This window comes from Phoca vitulina, unplaced genomic scaffold (genome assembly GCF_004348235.1).
Source record: "Phoca vitulina isolate PV1807 unplaced genomic scaffold, GSC_HSeal_1.0 scaffold5, whole genome shotgun sequence".
Lineage (NCBI taxonomy): Eukaryota > Metazoa > Chordata > Mammalia > Carnivora > Phocidae > Phoca > Phoca vitulina.
In genome coordinates, this window is record NW_022589708.1 from 77,867,924 (window position 1) to 77,889,168 (window position 21,245).

At 38.3% G+C, this 21,245-nt stretch overlaps 1 protein-coding gene across 1 annotated transcript in view; it reads left to right on the top strand.

Moving 5' to 3' along the window:
• The first annotated feature begins 536 nt into the window (after positions 1-536).
• MICU2 (mitochondrial calcium uptake 2) overlaps positions 537-21,245 on the top strand; it is a 165,770-nt gene continuing 145,061 nt past the window's right edge. The window contains exon 1 of the mRNA XM_032403355.1: positions 537-829. Coding sequence (XP_032259246.1) covers positions 620-829 — 210 coding nt within the window. The 5' untranslated portion in view covers positions 537-619. The remainder of the gene's footprint in view (positions 830-21,245) is intronic.

Sequence of the window (21,245 nt, forward strand, 5' to 3'; positions counted from 1 at the left end):
GTTATTTTAAATGGCCTGTGGGAAAAGTATTTGCAGCTTCTGAAGACTTCAGAATACCATGATATAAATAATTTTAAGAAATTCTTAACGTGCGTAGGCTTGTGGAATTTAGAGCAAATGCAGTTTTCAGGAATATGCAGATTTTTCAGTTCCACACCCCAACTTCTTCAGGGATGGGATTCCACTCTTAAGATCATGTCCATCAGAAAAGCAAGCCACACAATTTATCACAAATTATTGTCCGAAGCCTAGCCCACCCATTCGTGCTTGCCCCTCGAGCCCGCAGCGCCCACTAAATACTGGCTTCCCCCTAGTGAATGACACACTTTCCTTACGAAAAAGGTAGGACCTTCCTACACAATACGGGAACTATCTCATCTTCGCCTGGGGAGGCCACTTTGGGTTCTGTTCCGACCGCTTCCCAGTCACCCGGCCTCCCTGAAGAAATTCTCCTCCCGGGGCTCCGAGATTTGCGGGTGCAGCCACCACAGAACGCAGGCTCGAGGGGCCGGGCGGAGGGCGTCCGGATCTCGCGAGATACACGGCTGCGCGGGAGTTCTCGAGTCCTGCGTTCTGTGGTGGACTGCGCCGGACTGTGTGATGGGGCGCTTCCGCAAAGATGGCGGCCGCTGCGGCAAGAGGCGCTTGGCTGGCGGCCTGGGGCGGAAGACTGCGGCGTGGGATCGCTGCCGGCCGGCGAGCTTGGCCCGGCCCTGGCCCCTTGACCGTGGCAGTGGCCGGTGTGGCCCTGGCAGGCACAGGAGTGGCATGGTACCATGGCCGCATGAATGTCGTGGCACCCGAGGGCAGCCTCACCGTCTTAGCACAGGTACGGAACCTGTCCTTTTTGCCAGGCTAACCAAGCTCCTCCGTCCTCAGACTCCCGGTGGTGGAGCGGGCGGTCCCAGCTCCTCTTCCCGAGTCCAGGTAGGGGCACCGCTGCGGAAGACCTTGGACAGGTGGTAAGTGCTTCTTCCTCGACTCGGACCCCACCGCGCTCCCCAAGGGCATTCGAGGCCAGTGCAGGAGATTGAGCCTTCGCCGGGAAAATCCCGCGAAAGATGAACACACGAAGCCCACGACAACAGATTTGCGGCGATGGGTGTGGGCGTGTCTTATTCAAGACTCTTAATTTGCGGATTTCTCGCTACACGGTTTTGGGGAAGTGGTTCTCAGATATGTAATTCGTGTGTGTCCAGTTTCCCCACCCGGACGTACCTTTGTTAACCTTTATAACTAAAGCCTTTACGACTGGTTCTTTGTATGGTATGATGAAGTTGTCCTAATAGATGACTTTTTTTATCATAAAAATGTCAATCATAAAAATTAGCCGGGTGATAATTTCCAGATTTTATGATCAACTGTAAGGAACATGATTATAAACCTTAATGCTTCAGTGGACTATAAGCACTATACAAAACACGTTTCTTTTAAAACTTCCGTGTACTAAAGGTAAAAGTTCCCTAATTAGATATAAAATTGTCAAGTAAAGTATTTGAAAATTTGAAAGAGTACTACTTTTTAGATATTTTATGCACTTTTCATTTTAACAAGTTTTAGTGTGTGCATTGTTTTGAAAATTAAAAGCAGTATTCTGTTTGTTAGGTTTACATTATACCTTTCTAAGGAAAAACCCAAGGAACAATCAGATACAATGAAAGAGAGGAAAACAGGCCTTGAGAATTAAAGTTAAGCATTGACAAATGATATATTTACTTGTATTAAATTAAGGTGCCACATAGATAATACATGTAATAACTCTTTCTCATCCTCTTACCATTTCTGATCATAGGAGAAGGATCTGTCTTGTGGTATTTTATAGGATTTTTGTTCTTCTGGTGCCAAGGATTCAAGTTATTCATCATTGGTTTCTCTCTTCTCTCAGCCTCTTAATTCATCCTGTTTAGGACCCTTTGGCTAATCATCCCAAGTATATCACTTAATGTACCCTTCTTTAGAAACCATTAGTGCCTCATTCGGCCTAGGATAAAATCCACATTTAAAAATTTTGTCATTCAGAGCCTTTTGTAGTAACACTCCAACTTGTCACTACTCATATATACCTTCCAGTCAAAGTGATTCACCCAGAATATGACTTCAGTTTTATCCCCTCAGCAATTTGTAGATTCTGATTTCAGTTAATCTGTCTCATTGTTTTTTTCTGGCCCACTTCTAGCCTACTTGTGTTTTAAATTCCTGACATGACATTAAAAACTTTACACCAGTATATTTGAATTCTCTCCAGCTCTCTCCCCTCCCCCAACCTGTGGTACTTTTGGCCTAGAAACCATTTTATTATCCATTGGTTTTTTGGTGGTGGGGGGGGTTGTTTTTTTGTTTGTTTGTTTTTTGAGAGAGAGCAAGCATACCTGAGCTGGGTGGAGGGGAGAGAGAGAATCTTAAGCAGGCTCCACACCCAGCGAGGAGCCCTGGGCTCAGTCTCACAACCCTGAGATCCGGACGTGAGGCAAATCACTAGTGGATAGCTTAACTGACTGAGCTACCCAGGCGCCCCCCATTTTATTACCATTTTTTAACAAAGTCTTTTGACACAGCATTTGCTGTTGGACCAATTCAAAACAGTGGTTCTCATCCTTCTACCACCATAGTAGACTTGAAGATGACCACACATTCCTCTCAGCAACAGTGGCTCAGTACAGCAAGCATTGAGGGGCATATAGTTTGAAAACTCTCCCTCCACCTCGGTGATTCTGGTAATACTTCCCTAAAAGGAGGCCTGTTAATCCCTCTACCACAACCACCACTTTGAAGTCATGTGTGCATAGTTGAGAATCACTGACGGATACATACCATCTCTTGATACAGGTTTATATATTAGTATAGTTATTTTACTTAGTATTGCAAGGTGGTAGAATCTTCCTGATACAGGTTTTTAATAATAGTAATAATGACCTTCATTTTCAGTCATCACACCAGGTAAGTTTTCCAGTAAAAATGGGGAATTTATGATCGTTGAATCCTACACTTTCATGGTTCCCATTGTGACCAACAGCTTGCATTTGTGAGGATCAATCAGAAACTAAGAATAGAAATCAAGGTCATAAAACAGCAAATAAATTGGAGTTTCCCTTCTTTCTTTCCCTCCCTCCACAGTTATTGAAGTGCCTACTCTCTGCCAGGCAGTATGCAAGGAGTGGAGATTCGAAATACAGTTCAAAAGCTTATGGTTTAATGGGGGAGGGCAATTTTAATACAGGTTGGTAAATGCTGTGATAGGGGTAAGTTCTGGGTGCTATGGGAACACAATGGAAGAGCACCTAACAGTCTTGGTTTCCTGAAGTAATGATAGGTAAATAGATACCTATAGGATGATTGGGAGTTTGCTGGGCAAAGAGAATGGAAAGAATATTACAAACAAAGAGTATATTGCAGAGTTCTGAAGATAAGAGTTTGACTCAGTAGAGTGTGAGCTGCAGAAGATGAGGTTCAAAACTGGGGATGAGTGGTGGCAAAGAATCATCAAGAAGTGCCCCTTGAGGGGCGCCTGGGTGGCTCAGTTGTGAAGCGTATGCCTTCGGCTCAGGTCATGGTCCCAGGATCCTGGGATCGAGCCCTGCATCGGGCTCCCTGCTCGGCAGGAAGCCTGCTTCTCCCTCTCCCACTCCCCCTACTTGTGTTCCCTCTCTCGCTGTGTGTCTCTCTGTCAAATAAATAAATAAATAAATCTTTTAAAAAAAAAAGTGCCCCTTAAGCCATATGATAGAAATTTTTATCTTGAGGATAACAGGGAGACATTGTAGGGGCTCTTAACCCTCCTATACCCCAAAAGATCCAGACATAGAATTCAGGGGGTCTGTGAACTTAAATAGAAAAAGATTACTTTCTTTTTTATTAACCTGTAATTTGCCATTTTCTTCAGTTATGAATTTTCTTCAGTTATGCCACTATATAATGTTACTTAATGCATAAAGAATTACAGATATTTCTATATCACAAATTTAGCTTTGACCTTTGGAAAGAGTATCGAGACTTCAGTGAAGAGAATGAATTGAAAACTGGATGAGGGAGCTATTGTAATAATTCCAGAGAAAGATGATGTTGGCTAAATTAGTGGATGAATTTGAAAGACATTTAGAAGATAAGTGTGCAAAGAATCTGAGTTGCAGATGTTATATAAAATATAATATAGTGTTTTGCAACAAAACATTTTATCCTACAGATCCTTAGAGAATTTGCTTTGGAGCACATGAGCGTATTAGTTACTTTTTTGTAAACTGCTTCTTCTGAAACACTTAAGAATATTTGAAAACCATTCTTAGATTTTACTATTACCCCCTTTACAATATTATTTTAATTGATTCTGGCATAGTAAAATCAGATAAGAAATGATGGAAGGGGAAAGACAAAAATATTACTCTAATCCATTCTTCTATAAAAGAGTAGCTGCATTGTTCATAAATAGTGATTTAGGGGCACCTGGGTGGCTCAGTCAGTGAAGCGTCTTCCTTTGGCTTGGATGGAGCCCCGTGTTGGGCTCCCTGCTCAGCTGGGAGTCTACTTCTCCCTCTCCTTCTGCCCCTCCCCTGTTAGTATGCTTGCTCGCTCGCTCTCACTCTCTCTCGCAAATAAATAAAATCTTTTAAAAAAATTATGTTTAAAAACATAAGGCTATTTCAGTGGTGAAAGCAGTTAGGAGCTAGAGAGTTTTAGAGTTGGAATGGCAAAATTATTTTCTTCCTGCAGGTATTTCAGTAGCAAAAGTTTTATAGCTATTATCGTATTTTGTTTTCACAAGCTAGAAATAATATATTGATAAACTGCAACTGATGAAAACAAACAAATTTCCATATCACTAAGTAAATCTTCAGTGCCATGTCAGATCAGACTAACTATAAAGCTTTTTTGAACCATGGGTGTTATAAATCATTGTAATAATAAGACAAACGGGGGGGGGGGAGAGTAAAGAAAAAGCTATAAAGCCAAAATAAAATGCATTATACTTCACAGTTGACAAAACAGTGATAGTATTTTATTTGTTTTATTTGTTTGTTAATTGTATCAATGTTTCATTTATTCTCTAAATGTTTGTATTTTTTATCTTATCTTAATTTTCAGATTATTTATGTGATATTGAATACTATATGTCTCCCAGACTTCATAATAGGATTTTTTTGGTTTGCTTTTAATGAAAAATTTAAGAATTATATTTAAAAAGTGAAATTATTGGGGCTCCTGGTGGCTCAGTTGGTTGAGTGTCCGACTCTTGATTTTGGCTCAGGTCATGATCTCAGGGTTCTGAGATCGAACCCCTCATTGGTTTCCACCCTCAGTGGGGAGTCTGCTGGAGATTCTCTCCCTGCCCCTCTACCACCACCCCCAACCCCGTGCATGCTCACGAGCATGTGCTTTCTCTCCCTCTCTCTCAAATGAGTAAATAAATCTTTTTTAAAAAGTAAAATTAATTTTTTATAACCTAGTCTGTAAAACTGTATAAATGTTTATTCTAAATAAATTTAAATATTTTATATAGTTTCCTAGGTATTAGATTTCCTTTGATATGTTATTTGTGTATATTTATAAATCTTTGAAACTTTTCCCCAATAACATTTAATCAGTTTTTTCTTTCATAGGACTTATTACTCTTTGAAGTTATTTTATCTATTTGTTTATTTTGTCTTCTCCCACTAGAATGGTCTCTTGGTCTTTTTCATCTCTGTGTATTTACAGTCATGTGATGGCACATAATAAATGTTTATTCAAAGAGTAAATGAATGAACTGCACTATATAACAAAATGACCTTGTCTAACTTTTGTTTGATTGGCATTTATAGAAATAGTAGACAAGCAGTATCCAAAAATGGTTAGAATCAGCTAAGTTACTAAATATATATACTAAGTATATATATATAGATATATACTCAGTTACACACTTCAAGTCGTAAAGATATGTTCCCATATCATCCATATTCCCAGTAGAAAATATAAGTAAATAGGAAACCTTGCTCTTCTCTGCTATATCCCAAGGGCCTGGAAAAGAGTCTTGTGCATAGTAGGTGTGGTAAATATTTATTGAATGGGTGAATAAATTGATGGAATTTATAATGTAATAATAATAGGTATATCTTTCTCTCAAAAATGTAAAGATGGGTCCATTTCACCTATTAATGTGTATGAGATTTCATTTTCAGTTCACGTTATTAGCATTTATGTTTGTCTTCATATAACAAGTTTTTGTCCTCTGCTATCATATTAAAATATCAAAATTAATTTTAGAATTTAAATAAAGTTAATTGCATTTTCTTTCTTTTTTTTTTTAAGATTTTATTTATTTATTTATTTGACAGAGAGAAACACAGCAAGAGAGGGAACACAAGCAGGGGGAGTGGGAGAGGGAGAAGCAGGCTTCCCGCCGAGCAGGGAACCCCATGCAGGACTGGATCCCAGGACCCTGGGATCATGACCTGAGCCAAAGGCAGACACTTAACGACTGAGCTACCCAGGTGCCCTGAGTTAATTGCATTTTCATTCTAGTTACTGAGATGCTTCAACTTGTAAACCTCAAGCCAATTAAGTTGTTTTTAATTTTGGAAATAATCCTGACATATGGTGAAAACTAACCATAAAAATAAAAACTATATTTTGATATGGTGATATTATATTCTGATATTATTCTGATATTATATTTTGATGTTATAGTTAAATATATAGTATACACTGTATATATAATATTACACTGACTGAAGATGTAAATATAACAAGATCTGTACCTTAACAATTGGTTAAAATTCTTCTTAGGGAGAGAGTGGTTTTGGTTTACTTACTAAGTTTTTCTGGTAGAGAGTAAGCCCCCTAGGAGCCTGAATGTGGCTGGGTCAAGGCTTCAGCGGTGAGGGAAGGCTGCTTTGCATAATGGAGGCAGAAGAATTTGGAGCACATAAGGAAATCTGGGTATAGAAATGAAAAGGAGAAGGAAGGACAGAATTGAAAAGACTGGATTCTCTGTAATTTCTTGATCTTCCATCACCTATCCAGTCTTTAGTAAAGTCTAGTGTATTCGCAGATACTCAGTTACACAAAGTTCTTATGATTTAAACAGAGGTAGCACTGGACGAAAGTGATACCCAAAAGAGAAGGCAAGGAAAATATAAGTTCCTCCCATTCCTGCATTTTTAGCAGCACTCCCAGAAGGATGTTTTTTTATTTTTCAGCTTTATTGAGGTATAATTGACATAAAAATTCATATTTAAAGTGTACAACTTGAGGGGTGCCTGGGTGGCTCAGTCGGTTAAGCGTCTGATTCTTGATTTCGGCTCAAGTCATGATCTCAGGGTCCAGGGATTGAGCCCCCCCGCCCTCAGATTCCACACTCAGCAGGGAGTCTGGAAAAAGATTCTCTTTCTCCCTCTCGCTTTGCCTCTCCCCCTGCCATGCATGTGCGTTCTCTCTCTAAAATAAATCTTTTAAAATTTTTTTTAAATTAAAAATTTTTTAAGGATACAGCTTGATTTTTTTTAGACATTGGGAGATAAACACCATATCAAGTTAATTATATCCATCACCTCACCTAGTTATCATTGAGTGCATGTTTGTGTATGGTGAGAACACTTAAAGATTTACCCTCTTAACAAATTTCTGGTACATAACAACAGCATTGTTAACTGTAGTCACCATGCTGTATGTTTAATCTCTAGGACTTACCTTGCATAACTGAAACTTTTACCCTTTGACCAACATCTTCCCATTTCCCCCAACTTCGAGCATCCACCATTCTGCTCTGTTCTTCTGTTAGTTCGACTATTTTAGATTTCACAGATAAGTGAGATTATGTAGCATTTGGCTTATTTCACTTAGCGTAATGTCCTCCATATTCATCCATATTGTTGCAAATGGCAAGATTTCCTTTTTCAAGGCTGAATAATATTTGTGTGTGTCTGTGTGTGTGCACATGCACACCACATCTTTTCCATTCAGCCATTGATGGACAGTTGGCTATTGTAAATAATGTTGCAGTGAATGTGGGAGTGCAAATATCTCTTTGCAATACTGATTTCATTTCCTTCAAATGTATACCCAGAAGTAGTATTGCTGGATCATGGTAATTCTATTTTTAATTTTCTGAGGAACCTCTGTACTGTTTTTCATAGTGGCTGTACCAGTTTACATTCCCAGCCAACAGTATAGAAGGGTTTTCTTTTCTTCACATCCTCTCCAGTATTTGTTATCTTTTGTCTTTTTGATAATTGCTGTCCTGACAGGTATGAAGTGATATCTCATTGTGGTTTTGATTTGCATTTTCCTGATGATTTGTGATGTTGAGCACCTTTTCATATACCTATTGGTCTTTTGTATGTCTTCTTTTCAAAAATGTCTATTCAGGTCCTTTGCCCATTTTTTAATCTGGGTATTTTATTTCTATGGCCATTTAGTTGTTTGAGTTCCTTATATATTTTGGATATTAACGTCTTATCAGATGTATGGCTTGCAAATATTTTCTCCCATTCTGTAGGTTGTTTTTCACTCTGTGCTTTCCTTTGCTCTACATAAGCTTTTTATAAAAATTTGATGCAATTCCACGTGATAATTTTTGCTTTTGTTGCTTGTGCTTTTGGTCACATATTCAGAAAATCATCATGCAGATCTCTGTCAAGAAGGTTTTCCCCAGTGTTTTCCTCCAGTAGTTCTGCTGTTTTGGATCTAACATTTAAGTCTTTAATCCACTTTAGTTAATTTTCCTATGTGGTGTGAGATAAGGATCCAATTTCATTTTTATACATATGGATATCCAATTTTCTTCATACCATTTGTTGAAGAGACTATCCTTTCCCCATTGTGTAGTCATATTTCTGGGCTCTATTCTGTTCCATATGTCTGTTTTTATGCGAGTACCACACTTTTTTGATTACTGTGCTGTGTGTATTTGGAAATCAGGAAGTGTGATGCCCCAGGTTTGTTTTTCTTGCTCAAGATTGGGCTAACTTTTCAGGATCTTTGTAGTTCCATATGAATTTTAGGATTGTTTTTTTCCATTTCCGTAAGGAATGCCGTTGGGATTTTGAAGGGGAATGCCTGCCTTGAATCTTTAAATCACTTGGGCAGTATGGACATTTTAACAATATTAATTCCTGGAATGGTTTTGAACAGTTATGGATTATGAAATGAAAGGTAGGATTTATCCCTGTCAGGGTCCAGTCAGGAGACAGAAGCGTAAAACAATAATTTGAGTGGGGAAGTTTAATATAAAGAATTATCTAGTAAAGGTGGTTGACTTCTAAAGGAGTAAAGGACTTTAAGGGGTCCAGAAGTAGCAGGTGCCAAAAAGTAGCCAGTATCTGTAAGTGAAAGGAGAGTAGATAGTGAAGGTACTAAGGACTTGGGAAAGCTCCTCCAACCCCGAAGCTGAGATTTAGCCTTTTTGAAGAGGGCATGGTTACCACAGAAATAGAACTCTGCTGTTGGTAGCTCTGGCCAGATGGTACAGGCCCGAACTAGCCAGAAGAAGCTTGTCATTGCTGGTAGGTGTGTCGGAGCTGGAACTGGTCTATAGAATCATCCCACTGAATGGGAGAATGTGGCCTCAGGGCATGGCCAGAAGTGGCACCTGGAGCTGCTCATAAGAGGTGACCTGGTGTGTTGGAAGCTGCCTGCAGAGCTGTTCGGAAGCTGGCTGGTCCGTGAGGGCCACCTGGCTCCAGCGCTGAATAAAAAAGGCAGAAGTGCCTTCCTGCCTGTTTTCTTGCAGTGTCACTCCAGTGCCCTCTATTGACAGAGGCTAAAATTGTTCTAGTTGACAAGGAGAGAAGTCTGCAGGGGGTTCAGATCCAGTATCACAAAGCAGGACAAAAGAGGGTGGATTAGGAGCTGAGACAGTTGATGACTTATACTGAGTTCAGGAGTGTTTGGCCCGGGTTTCAGCAGGAAAAGCTCCAGCTGACCACTTGTTACAAAGGGTACTGACTGGATTTCTTATTGGCATTATATGCAGTGCCAAGGATATGTGGGCACTTGATAGAGTCCCCTTGTCCTTTGTGTTTCTTCAGTTATTTGTTATTGAGGAATAAAAGAGCTCAACAAAATGAGCTTTTCTTTCACCATTGTCTCTCTAGTGCTAAACTTAGGGCTTGGCACTTAGATGGTATTCATTAAATGTTTTTTGGATGTACATTTCCATGGTTGCAAGATACACCCTCCTCCATCAGAGATTTCTCATGGAATTAATTATTATTGCTTTTTATAAAATTCCTGATATTATGGTACAGTAATTGAGGTTCTGAATATTTTCATTGTTGGGAAAAAATTAAAAAGGTTATAAACATTGTTGAAGTTGTCATTTTTGTATTATTGAGACAGGTAACGTTAATGATGACAGGAAAATTAGTGAGGTCAATGTGATCGTTAATCTTACGTGTTAACTTGGCGAGTCTGTGGTACCCAGTTGTTTGGTTAAACAGTCTAGATATTACTGTGAAGGTTTTCTTTAGATGTGACTGGGGGTTTGAACTCACGACCCTGAGATCGAGACCTGAGGTGAGATCAAGCTTCACGACTGAGCCACCCTGGTGCCAAGAGATGTGATTAACATTTAAATCAGTAGACTTCAGTAAAGCAGATTACTCTCCATAGTGTGGATGGGTGTAATCCAATCAGTGGACAGCCTTAAGAGCAAAGCCGAGGTTTCCTGAGGAAGAAAGAAATTCGGTCTCTGGAGGCAACATAGAAACTTTGCCTGAATTTAGGTCTCTTACCAGAAATTCCAGCCTACCCCACAGGTTTTGGATTTGCTGTCCCCCTCAATCCCATGAGCCAATTCCTTAAAATAAATCTCTTATCCCTCTTTCTTTCTACCTTTATACGTATAGGATATAGGAATATCTTATTGGTCCCATTTCTCTGGAGAACCCTGACTAATAACAGATTTTGGTACTGGGAATTAGTATGCTGCTGTAATAAATACTAAAACTGTGGAAGTGGCTTTGGAATTGGTTAATGTATGAGGCAGGAAGAGTTGAGGCACATGATAGAAATGATCTATATTGCCTTGAAGAGACTGTTGCTACAAATATGAATGTTACAGGTGCTTTTGGTGAGGTCTCAGATGGAAATGAGCAACATGGTAATGGAAACTGAAGGAAAGGCAGTTCTTGTGGTAAAGTGGCAGGGCACTTGGCTAAATTGTGCTCTACTATTTTGGGGGAGGTATAACTTGTGAGTGATAAAATTGGATATTTAGTTGAGCAGATTTCTAAGCAAAATGTTTAAGTCATGGTTCAGTTTCTCATAGTTGTACATAATAAAATTTGAGAGGAAGGAGAGAAATTAAAGAAGGAATTATTACACAAAAGAACCAGAACTTGAAGATTTGGAAAATTACTAGCCTGGCTGTATTGTAAAACAATGAGAAGGATGCTGTGCGGAGAAAATTAAGGGTGTGGCTAGACAACCATTTGCTAAAGAGATTAGGAGTGTGACTCCTGAATCCAGTCAACCATCTCAGCAAAAAGCTGCTAGGGTTAGACTGAAGGGGGCAGAGAAGGGATGAAATGAAGGAAGGACTTCTTGGGTTCTACAGGCAAGTAGAGCTGTCTAGTCACGAACGTGTTATCTTTCCAGAGAGGAGAAGAATAACTTAAGGAGGGGTGCCTGGGTAGCTCTGTTGGTTAAGTGTCCAACTCTTGATTTCAGCTCAGGTCATGATCTCAGGGTCCTGAGATGGAGCCAGAATGCTCAGCAAGGAGCCTGCTTGAGAATTTCTCTCCCTCCCTCTCTGCCCTCTACCCCGACCCTTTCATGGGCACTCTCTCTCTTTCTCAAATAAATCAATTAAATCCTTTAGAAAAAAAGAGAGAGAGAGACAGAGAGACTAACATAAGGAGCACAAAGCACCTAGCCACAGAGGATTATTCTCAAACATAAAATCTGATTTGCCCTAAATTGCAGACATGCTTGGGACCCATGACCCCCTTTTTCTCTTCCAGTTTCTGTCTTTTGAAATGGGAAGCTCTGTCCTGTACATGTTCTATCACTGTGTTTTGAAAACAGGTAACTTATCTAGTTTCATAGGTTTACAGAAGGAGTAGATTTTCACCCCAGGATAAGTCATACTCTGAATCTTACCCGGAAGTGATTACGAGAATTTATATGCTGAGATTTGGGACTTAGTTGATGGTATTTAGATGAGATGTTGGACTTAAAGTTGCTGCTGGGATGATTAGGACTTTGGAGAGGATGTTGGGATGGGATGAGTACATTTTGCATGTGAAAGCAGATGAATTTGAGGGGGGGCCAGAAGGTAGACTCTTGAGTTGTGTTCCCCCAAAATTTGTATGTTGAGGTCCTGCCCTCCACTATCTCAGACTGTGGCCTTATTTGGAAATAGGATCATTGCAGATTTAATTAGTTAAAAAAAATTTTTTAAAGATTTTATTTATTTATTTGACAGAGAGATAGCAAGAGAGGGAACACAAGCAGGGGGAGTGGGAGAGGGAGAAACAGGCTTCGTGCTGAGCAGAGAGCCCGATGTGGAGCTCAATCCCAGGACCCTGGGATCATGACCTGAGCCGAAGGCAGACGCTTAACGACTGAGCTACCCAGGTGCCCCTTAATTAGTTAAAATTAAGGAGGGATCATATTGGAGTAGGTTGGACCCCTGATACAGGATGACTGGTGCCATATTAAAAAGGGAAATTTAGATGCACACAAAGGGAGAACGCCATGTGAAGACTGGAGTTATGCTGCCACAAGCTGGAGAACTGCCAGAAACTAGGAAAGGGGCCTGGAGCAGATTGTTCTCTCACGCCTTGAGAGGGAACATGCCCTTATGGGCACCTCAGTCTCAGACTTCGGGCCTCCATACCTGTGAGACAATAAATTTGTTATTTAAACCACTCAGTTTGTGGTACTTTGTTACAGGAGCCCTAGGAAATGAATGCAGTTAATATTTGGTATGGGTCTAAGAGCAGTGGTTTCCAGCTGTGTTCTATCAGAGAGACTTCTCAAGATCCAGAAGAAAATCAAATGGGCAGCCTTTGAGAGATGCCTTATATCTGTTTTATATGTAGAAATTAGGACTCTGCTACTACAACTTGAAAACAATCTAATATTTTTAAACTAGTCATCTTTTTAGAGTTCAGCACACATCAGGTATTATAATGCCTTTGAATTTTCCAGTAAACCTTATATTTTCAGTGAGAAAATTTAGTAAATTACCAATATGAAAACTGGTCTTATGGTGACCAAAAATTGTTACACTTCAGAAAATACACATTTTAAAACCATACTATAAGGAATTTATAATTTCAAGGTTTATGAAAAATGTGGCTTGATGTGTGGGAGAATCACCTTGATCTTCTAAAGGGGGGAAGTTATGTAAATTGAGGTAATGTGTTATTTTCTGGGTAAATAAAATTGCTTTCTTATGTAATTGTGATTATGATTTAGTTGTCAGGTCTGATTTGAATGATTTCTCATCTAATCTTTATTGACATTTCATAAATGTATTTTCCTTTCTCTTGATGTCTTAATTTGCTTGCTTTTATTTGAGTAAAAAGAAATTAGAGGAAAAAACACCTTTAAGATGTATTCATATAAATATCTTGCATACGTGATAAAATGCCTCACACATGAACGCATCTTAGAAGTAATGTGTGTTTGGTGATTTGATTTTTGTCTTTAAATCCCATTTAATGACCTTCTTGACCTATAATTCTAAACTGATATTTTGCCTTTTAATCCTGCCTCACCTTAGAATTATGATTGAGCATTTTTAATGGGTTTAAGATTAGACTGCAGCAATATTAATCATTTAGCAACTTGCATTACAAAACAGCATTAGCTCATAGAAACTTTTAATGTTCTCAGAACAGCCTGGTTTTTCATGCCTTTAATTTTTACATTTTGACATCCATGATAATTGTCAGTTTCAGTTTTATCAGTTCCTGCTGATCAGTAGGAATTCCCTCCTTCTGACCATCCTAATTCTATCCATGGAGATGATCTCCTTGAAGCCTACTTTAGTATCTCCTTTCTTAAACTTTTCATAATATTTTTGTTTGTGCCATCAATTAGCATTTGCATTTTCTTATGAGCAAATCTAATATCTGGTCTCTCTAACAACATTATTAGCCTTTAAGCTCAGAAACTATTTTTTATATTCCAACCCATATCATTTTAATTTGTTAAAATACCAAGTAACTTAAAAAATCCTTATTAAAGTGGAATTAATTAGATAGAGTATCACAGCACTCCCATCCTTATATCATATTTCGCTCCTTCTAGGGCAGTTTTTTTTTTTTTTTTTTTAAAGATTTTATTTATGTGAGAGAGAGAATGAGAGAGAGAGAGCATGAGAGGGGGGAGGGTCAGAGGGAGAAGCAGACTCCCTGCTGAGCAGGGAGCCCGATGCAGGACTCGATCCAGGGACTCCAGGATCATGACCTGAGCCGAAGGCAGTCGCTTAACCAACTCAGCCACCCAGGCGCCCTAGGGCAGTTTTTTTTTTTTTTAAATATTAACATATCTAAAATCAGGATACGTCTTAAAGTCAGTGGTGTTTTATAATCCCTTTTGGCCAAGTGGCAATCATGACCTAGTTGTCATTGCCTGCTACTGTGAGAATTTGTCCACATTTTTATCACTTAAATTGAGATACATGCATTGTTTGATAAAACCTTAGTCTTGGGCGCCTGGGTGGCTCAGTTGGTTAAGCAACTGCCTTCGGCTCAGGTCATGATCCCGGAGTCCTGGGATCGAGTCCCACATTGGGCTCCCGGCTCAGCGGGGAGCCTGCTTCTCCCTCTGACCCTCTCCCCTCTCGTGCTGTTTCTCTGTCTCTCTCTCTTTCTCTCAAATAAATAAATAAATAAAATCTTTAAAAAAAAAAAAGTCTTTAGAAGAAGAGAAATCATGGGCATAGAAATACCTCTCAAAGAAACAGGAAAAACAGTTTCCCTGAGATCAGAAAGTGATGCTTAGGGCAGGAAAAAGAAAGCAGAACAGGCTAAGAGTGGTCAGAAAAAGATGCTGTTTTGTCACTGTGATCAAATCATGGTAGACTTAACATAATTTGAGGATTAACAAATAGTATTAAAGGGTCTTCCTAAATAGGTATCAAGACTGCCTTAAAAGTCTTCATTCTTCTTATATTTCATTTATTTTTATAAACTACCTAGAATTTAGAATTGAGGCTTTTTTTCGTTGAGGAAAAAAACATGGCAGAGCATCATGTTTCATTCACTGTCTCACATTTTAAAGCTCTGTTGATATGTTTACATTAATTTTCATATAATTATTTCTATAGTTAATTCTGTTGTATAAATTTATTATAAATGTCAAATTTGATATTACTTAATACATTTGATTTAGTATGCCTTCATGTTGGGAGAAAGCAAAATGCTTCCAACAGTGCAATTCTAAGTCTGGCTTCTTTGAATCTATCAAAAAAAAATAAGATCCGGGACTTACTGAAATTCCATTCACCTTAAGCCCACATTTAGTTATTAATATCTTACTGTAAGGTGGCTGAAATGGGTGAAGATGACCAAAAGGCACAGTCTTCCAGTTATAAAAAGAAGTCCTGGGGATGTAACATACATCTTGGTGACTGTAGTTAATAATACTGTATTGTATGTCTGAAGGTTGCTAAGGGAGTAGATCTTAAAAGGTCTCATCACAAGGGAAAAACATTGTAACTGTGTGATGATGGATGATAACTAGACTCATGGTGGTCATTTCACAATGTGTACACATACCGAATTATTATCTTGTACACCTGAAACTAATATAATGTTATATGTCAGTTGTATCTCAAATTTTTAAAAATATCTTACTATACAGCCACCATTCTAAAGTACTTATACATAACTTTTAGCTTTTATTATCATTTTACTAACAATACTTAGCAGTCCCTGGCTCGTAGTAGGTATTTAATTTTTGAATAAGTGAGTAAGTGAATGAATAAATGAATGAATGGATAGAGTGCTCAACTAAAGCTGTGTTTAAATGGCTAAAATCAGTTGAAAAATAGTGTGCCTTTCCTCCAAGCTTCAGTCCATCTATATTGTTCTAAGGCTTGTTTGCAGTTTTAAAGCCCTTTGACCCTCTCACTGAGCAGAAGCTAGTTACCTTGCAGAATGTCCCTAAATTTCGATTTGGCTGATGTTTCCTCATGATTTATGCATTTTTGTTAAGAATTACAGTAAAGCTATGCTGTGTTCTTCTCAATGTATCATATTAAGGAGGCATATGATATAAATTGCTACTGATGATATTAACTTTTATCATTTGGTTGGTAAGATGGTATCTGCCAGGTTTCTCCATTGTAAAGTTAATTAATGTGTATTTTATACTCATTAATTAGTATTTTGTGGGGAGATACTTTGAGGCTTCGTGAGGCTTTCTCTTCTCCACTGTTTATTAATTAAAGATTTTGTTTTTTAAATTTATTTTGACAGAGAGAGTGCGTACAAGCAGGGGGAGCTGAAGGCAGAGGGAGAGGGAGAAGCAGACTCCCTGCTAAGCAGGGAGCCTGATGTGGGGTTCGATCCCAGGACCCTGGCAGACACTCAACCATCTGAGCCACCCAGGCGCCCTCCACTGTTTATTAATTCATTCATTCATTCATATCTGTTTGGATTCAGGGGTTCCTACTTTATTCACAGGATTTCAATCAATGACCATCATAATTCACAGACGGTCCCCAACCTATGGTGGTTGATTTACAATTTTTAGACTTTACAATGGTGCAAAAGTGATGCCCATTCAGTGGAAACGGTACTTTGAATTTTGGCCTTTTCCCAGGCTAGCGATGTTGGGCTATGACAACAAGCTGCACCTCCCAGTCAGGCACACGATCACAAGGGTTAACAGCTGACAGACTTAAAACCATTCTGCACCTATACAACTATTACATTTTGTCAGTTTCGGTACAGTTTTAATTACATGAGCTATTCAATACAATATAAAATTGGCTTTGGGTTCAATGATTTTGCCCACCTGTAGGCTAATGTCAGTGTTCTGAGCACGTTTAAGGTAGGCTAGGCTAAGCTGTGATGTTCAGTAGGTTAGGTCTCTTGGATGCATTTTTGACTTAGGATACTTTCAGCTCACTGTGGATTTTTTGGGGACGCAACCCCATCATAACTCGAGGAAGATCTGTATTTGAGTAATAGATCTCCCTGTATGTAATCAGTCTCCTGAAAGCTGTGCCTTGGACATGCCATGCCCCACTCCCCTCACCCCTGGCAAAGGAGAAGGAGGAAGAGAGGTCCTGCAGCCAATTCTTGATTAATTGTTCTAAAAAAAAAGAGGACTTTTAGCATAAGTAACACAAAACAACAACTTGCCTAGGATATAATAAGTGATAGTTTCTGAAATGTCAGAAGGAAAGAGGGAAGAGGATGCCTGGAAAAGCAACTTCTAGGAAGTTGAAAGTAGACCTCTTCCCCCACTGACTTTAATCCTGTCATAGCTGTGGGGCGCCTGGGTGGCTCAGTCGTTAAGCGTCTGCCTTCAGTTCGGGTCATGATCCCAGGGTCCTGGGATCGAGCCCCGCATCGGGCTCCCTGCTGAGCGGGAAGCCTGCTTCTCCCTCTCCCACTCCCCCTGCTTGTATTCCCTCTCTCGCTGTGTCTCTCTCTGTCAAATAAATAAATAAATAAATAATCAATCCTGTCATAGTTATTTGTTTGTTTTAACTGTATTAGAATGTTTATGCTGAGCTTGATGCTGAGAGGATTTTAAATGGCTTAGAAAAGTGCTATTGTGGGCAATAATTTTTAAATGGAGAGAAAAATAGCATACAGATGAAGTTATAGAAAAGATTAAAATAATGCTATAAGATCTTGTGTTATATTTGACGTTAATCATAAATTTGATCTTAAATTTAGCAACAAGTTCAAAGAGGAGAAGAGTCCAGTTATATGCTTCATAATGGTTGCTTAGAAACAACTAAATCTGGGAATAAGACAGTTATTTTCTACTGTTTCATAAAGAGGATACTGTAGCATCATTATAGTAAGAAGTATAGCAAGAAGTTTCATATGGCAGTTTTTTATAATCTCTAAGTGGGACATTTGCATAACCAAAAAATATTAGGTAAGTGGCAAAATGCTTACCATTACAGTATAGTCCTGAGAAAACCGTTCAAGGAGGGGGTGCCCACTTAAGTCTGTTGCTGCTGAGATGGTGAGAACAGAAAGCTAGGCTTTGGGTGTGGCAGTAGGAAAGGTGTTGGTGACCTTGACGAGGAATTTCAGTGAAATACTGGGGACAGAAATTTAATTGGAATGTGTTGAGGAGAGATGGTGAAGTAAGGAAGCAAAAAATATGAATAGAGATATTTCATTCTACAAGTGTTACTGTAAAGGATATTCAAGAAGACACAAGATATGAAACCAAGGTAAGGTTTTGTTTTAAGATGTAAGACAATAGAAGACATTTGAATGCTGATAAAATGATGTAATAAAGAGACAAAAATTGTTACAGATCTGTGAGGGGGTAATTATTGGTTGAAGTCTTTAAGAAAGGAAGTTATATGGAGTCAAGACCACAGGTAGAAGGGTTGGACTTTGACAGTAAAAAGGATTCTTCTTCTGTTGTAACAAGTGAAAGCAAAGGGTTTGGTTAGTCCCAGAAGCTGGCTATAGACCTAATTCCACACTTTCCTTCTATTAAAAAACAAACAGGCAAAAAGAGCCTGGTTGTGAACTGCTCTGGAAAAATGGGCCATGTCAGAGGAATCTGTAATGACTGCCACTAGAGAGAAAAACCCATAAAGATAGTGGGAAGGGGATAACAGAGTTCATGAAGAATGAGAGCTTAGAAACAACAGTTACAATGATTATAGGACTAATTACCATAAAATTCTAATGGCTTTGTTTTGGTGAGTTTTTCCAGTGTTGCTTAAAGTATCATCTAATAAGTTATTTTGAAGAAAAATTTGTACTATGAGTTTTTTTGTGTGTGTGTGAATTAAGGCATTCTTTTTTTTTTTTTTTTAAGATTTTATTTATTTATTTGACAGAGAAAGACATAGCGAGAGAGGGAACACAAGCAGGGGGAGTAGGAGAGGGAGAAGCAGGCTTCCCCGCGGTGCAGGGAGCCCGATGGGGGGCTCGATCCCAGGACCCTGGGATCACGACCTGAGCCGAAGGCAGACGCTTAACGACTGAGCCACCCAGGTGCCCCTGTACTATGAGTTTAATGTAAGTAATATACTGTACCATGGTATTACATTTTAAAATATTTAAAGTCTAAAATAGTAAGAGAACACCAAGGATGGTTTATTTTCCTCTGATAATATTTAAATTCACATTTGAACTCCTATTTTATATTTTGTGGGTATGACCCGACTTAAACAAATGGTCACAAATTTTAGATAAATAAAAGCAAGGAATGTGGATCATTGTGTTTAAACTGTCAAACAAATATATTAATTGGGAAGTGAATTTGCAAATTTCATTAAATGTAATGCATTTCTGTTATATATCAATGAATAATTTAAAAACCCCAGTCATGTAATTAATACAGTGGAGCTATTTTAATTTGCTGTGACAACCCTACACAATTCATAAAATTAAATTGGTGTTGCTTTCTTTTATTCCAGGTTGTCTGACTGTATTTGTGGTGATTATTTTTGTGAAAAGGGGGTAAAAGACATTAATAATACCACTAGCAATGGGTAAAACACAAACTTACTGGAGTATACTTGAATTGGAGTGTATATGTGTGCAGTGCATTGGGTTTAATGATAGTACCTTTAAAATTGGTATGCCAAGGGCAGTAAACTTTACAGCAACATTCAGAAGTTTAATAACCATGAAACGCTGAAAGGCCAGTGAAGACTAAAGCTTTCTTTAGTCAACAGTAAAGCAAGAATGCAAAGATGTTTTTATTCTTTATTGCCTCAGGTAAAAATGTCTCTAGAAACAGATAAATGATGACAAAGCTTTGATGTTAATAAACCCAAATGGAAGTAAAAAATCAAAGTGTGTAAATGGCTAGATTATGAAAAGAAAAATGACAAAGTTATACCCTGTAATTAGATGTAGTTTGTGCTTTTGGCATAGCTATTTGTCCTACATGAATGAGAGGTTGTCTTACTTTCCTTCCTTGCATAATAGGACAGTACTTATATATCCTACTGTAAATCTTTTGTGGTACTTTTCTCGGGGGTGCAGGGACCAAGGAAAAAAAGAAAAACAAATTGTAATATCAAAGCAGAAGTGTATTTTAATCTTTCCTTTGGCAATTATATTTGTTTAGCTGAACCTAAGGAAAAAATTCTGTTTGCCCTTATTCTATAAAACATAGGTTCTAGTAGATCATGTATACAAATTAATGCTCTTGTTATTGTGAATTTTAGAGTTTTATGAATTACAACAGTGTATAAACATATCGTAAGCCACCAGTAGTGGCAGTATATGAATTAAAAATTGAATATGAATGTTAAATGTTTCAAATTATAAATAATTTCTCTCTAGAAATAATACTTAATGAATCATATGTTTAAGTACAGCCTGGTCCATGTAGAAAATTTTTATTGACATCTATGAAAGTTCCATGAATGGGTGATATGTAGAATGAAAGTTGTGGTTACTATTAATTAAGAAATACAGCCTTATAAAGTCTTAAATTTATCCACATATATTGTATGATTCATGTATTATGTACTAGAAACTTTATACCTTGTTTCCTATTACATGTGAGTTCCAAGCATCTCCCTCCTCAGTTCTTCATGACTTAGCTGGTATCTGCCTTGGAAATGCAAAGCATTTTTTAAATTAGACAGAATAAACCTTAAATAGTAAAGTGCAGTGTTTTTTCACAAATTGTTCTAGATATTTCAAAGCAAAATATGATTGACTTAACTAAATCTGTTTGGGAGTATCGTGTCATTTTTCTCATTTGCTAGTATACGCAATTAGAATTAGAATACATAAGAAATTATAAATGGGTTGATTTCTATATTTTGTGTGTGTGTGCAGTGTAAATACCAAGAAATTAAAATCACACTATTAAAAGTGTTTTAAAGACAATTTTTTTTTTCAGTTTAATTTGGTCATAATTGCCCAGTTAAGAACCAGCTCAAAACAGAAGCAGAGCCCTAATGTGGCTTCTGCCTCTGTTTAAACCCACAGTCCTGGGGAGTTGCTTGGAATTGCTCCAGGGTTGAAGTCCATGTCAGGAGACTGCTGTTGTCGTATAGTACTACTTTTATGTGTTGCTTCAGTATATGTCCCATAGCTGTGACTGCATACTGCAAAGGAAAAACAGTAAACAGCTGAGCATCT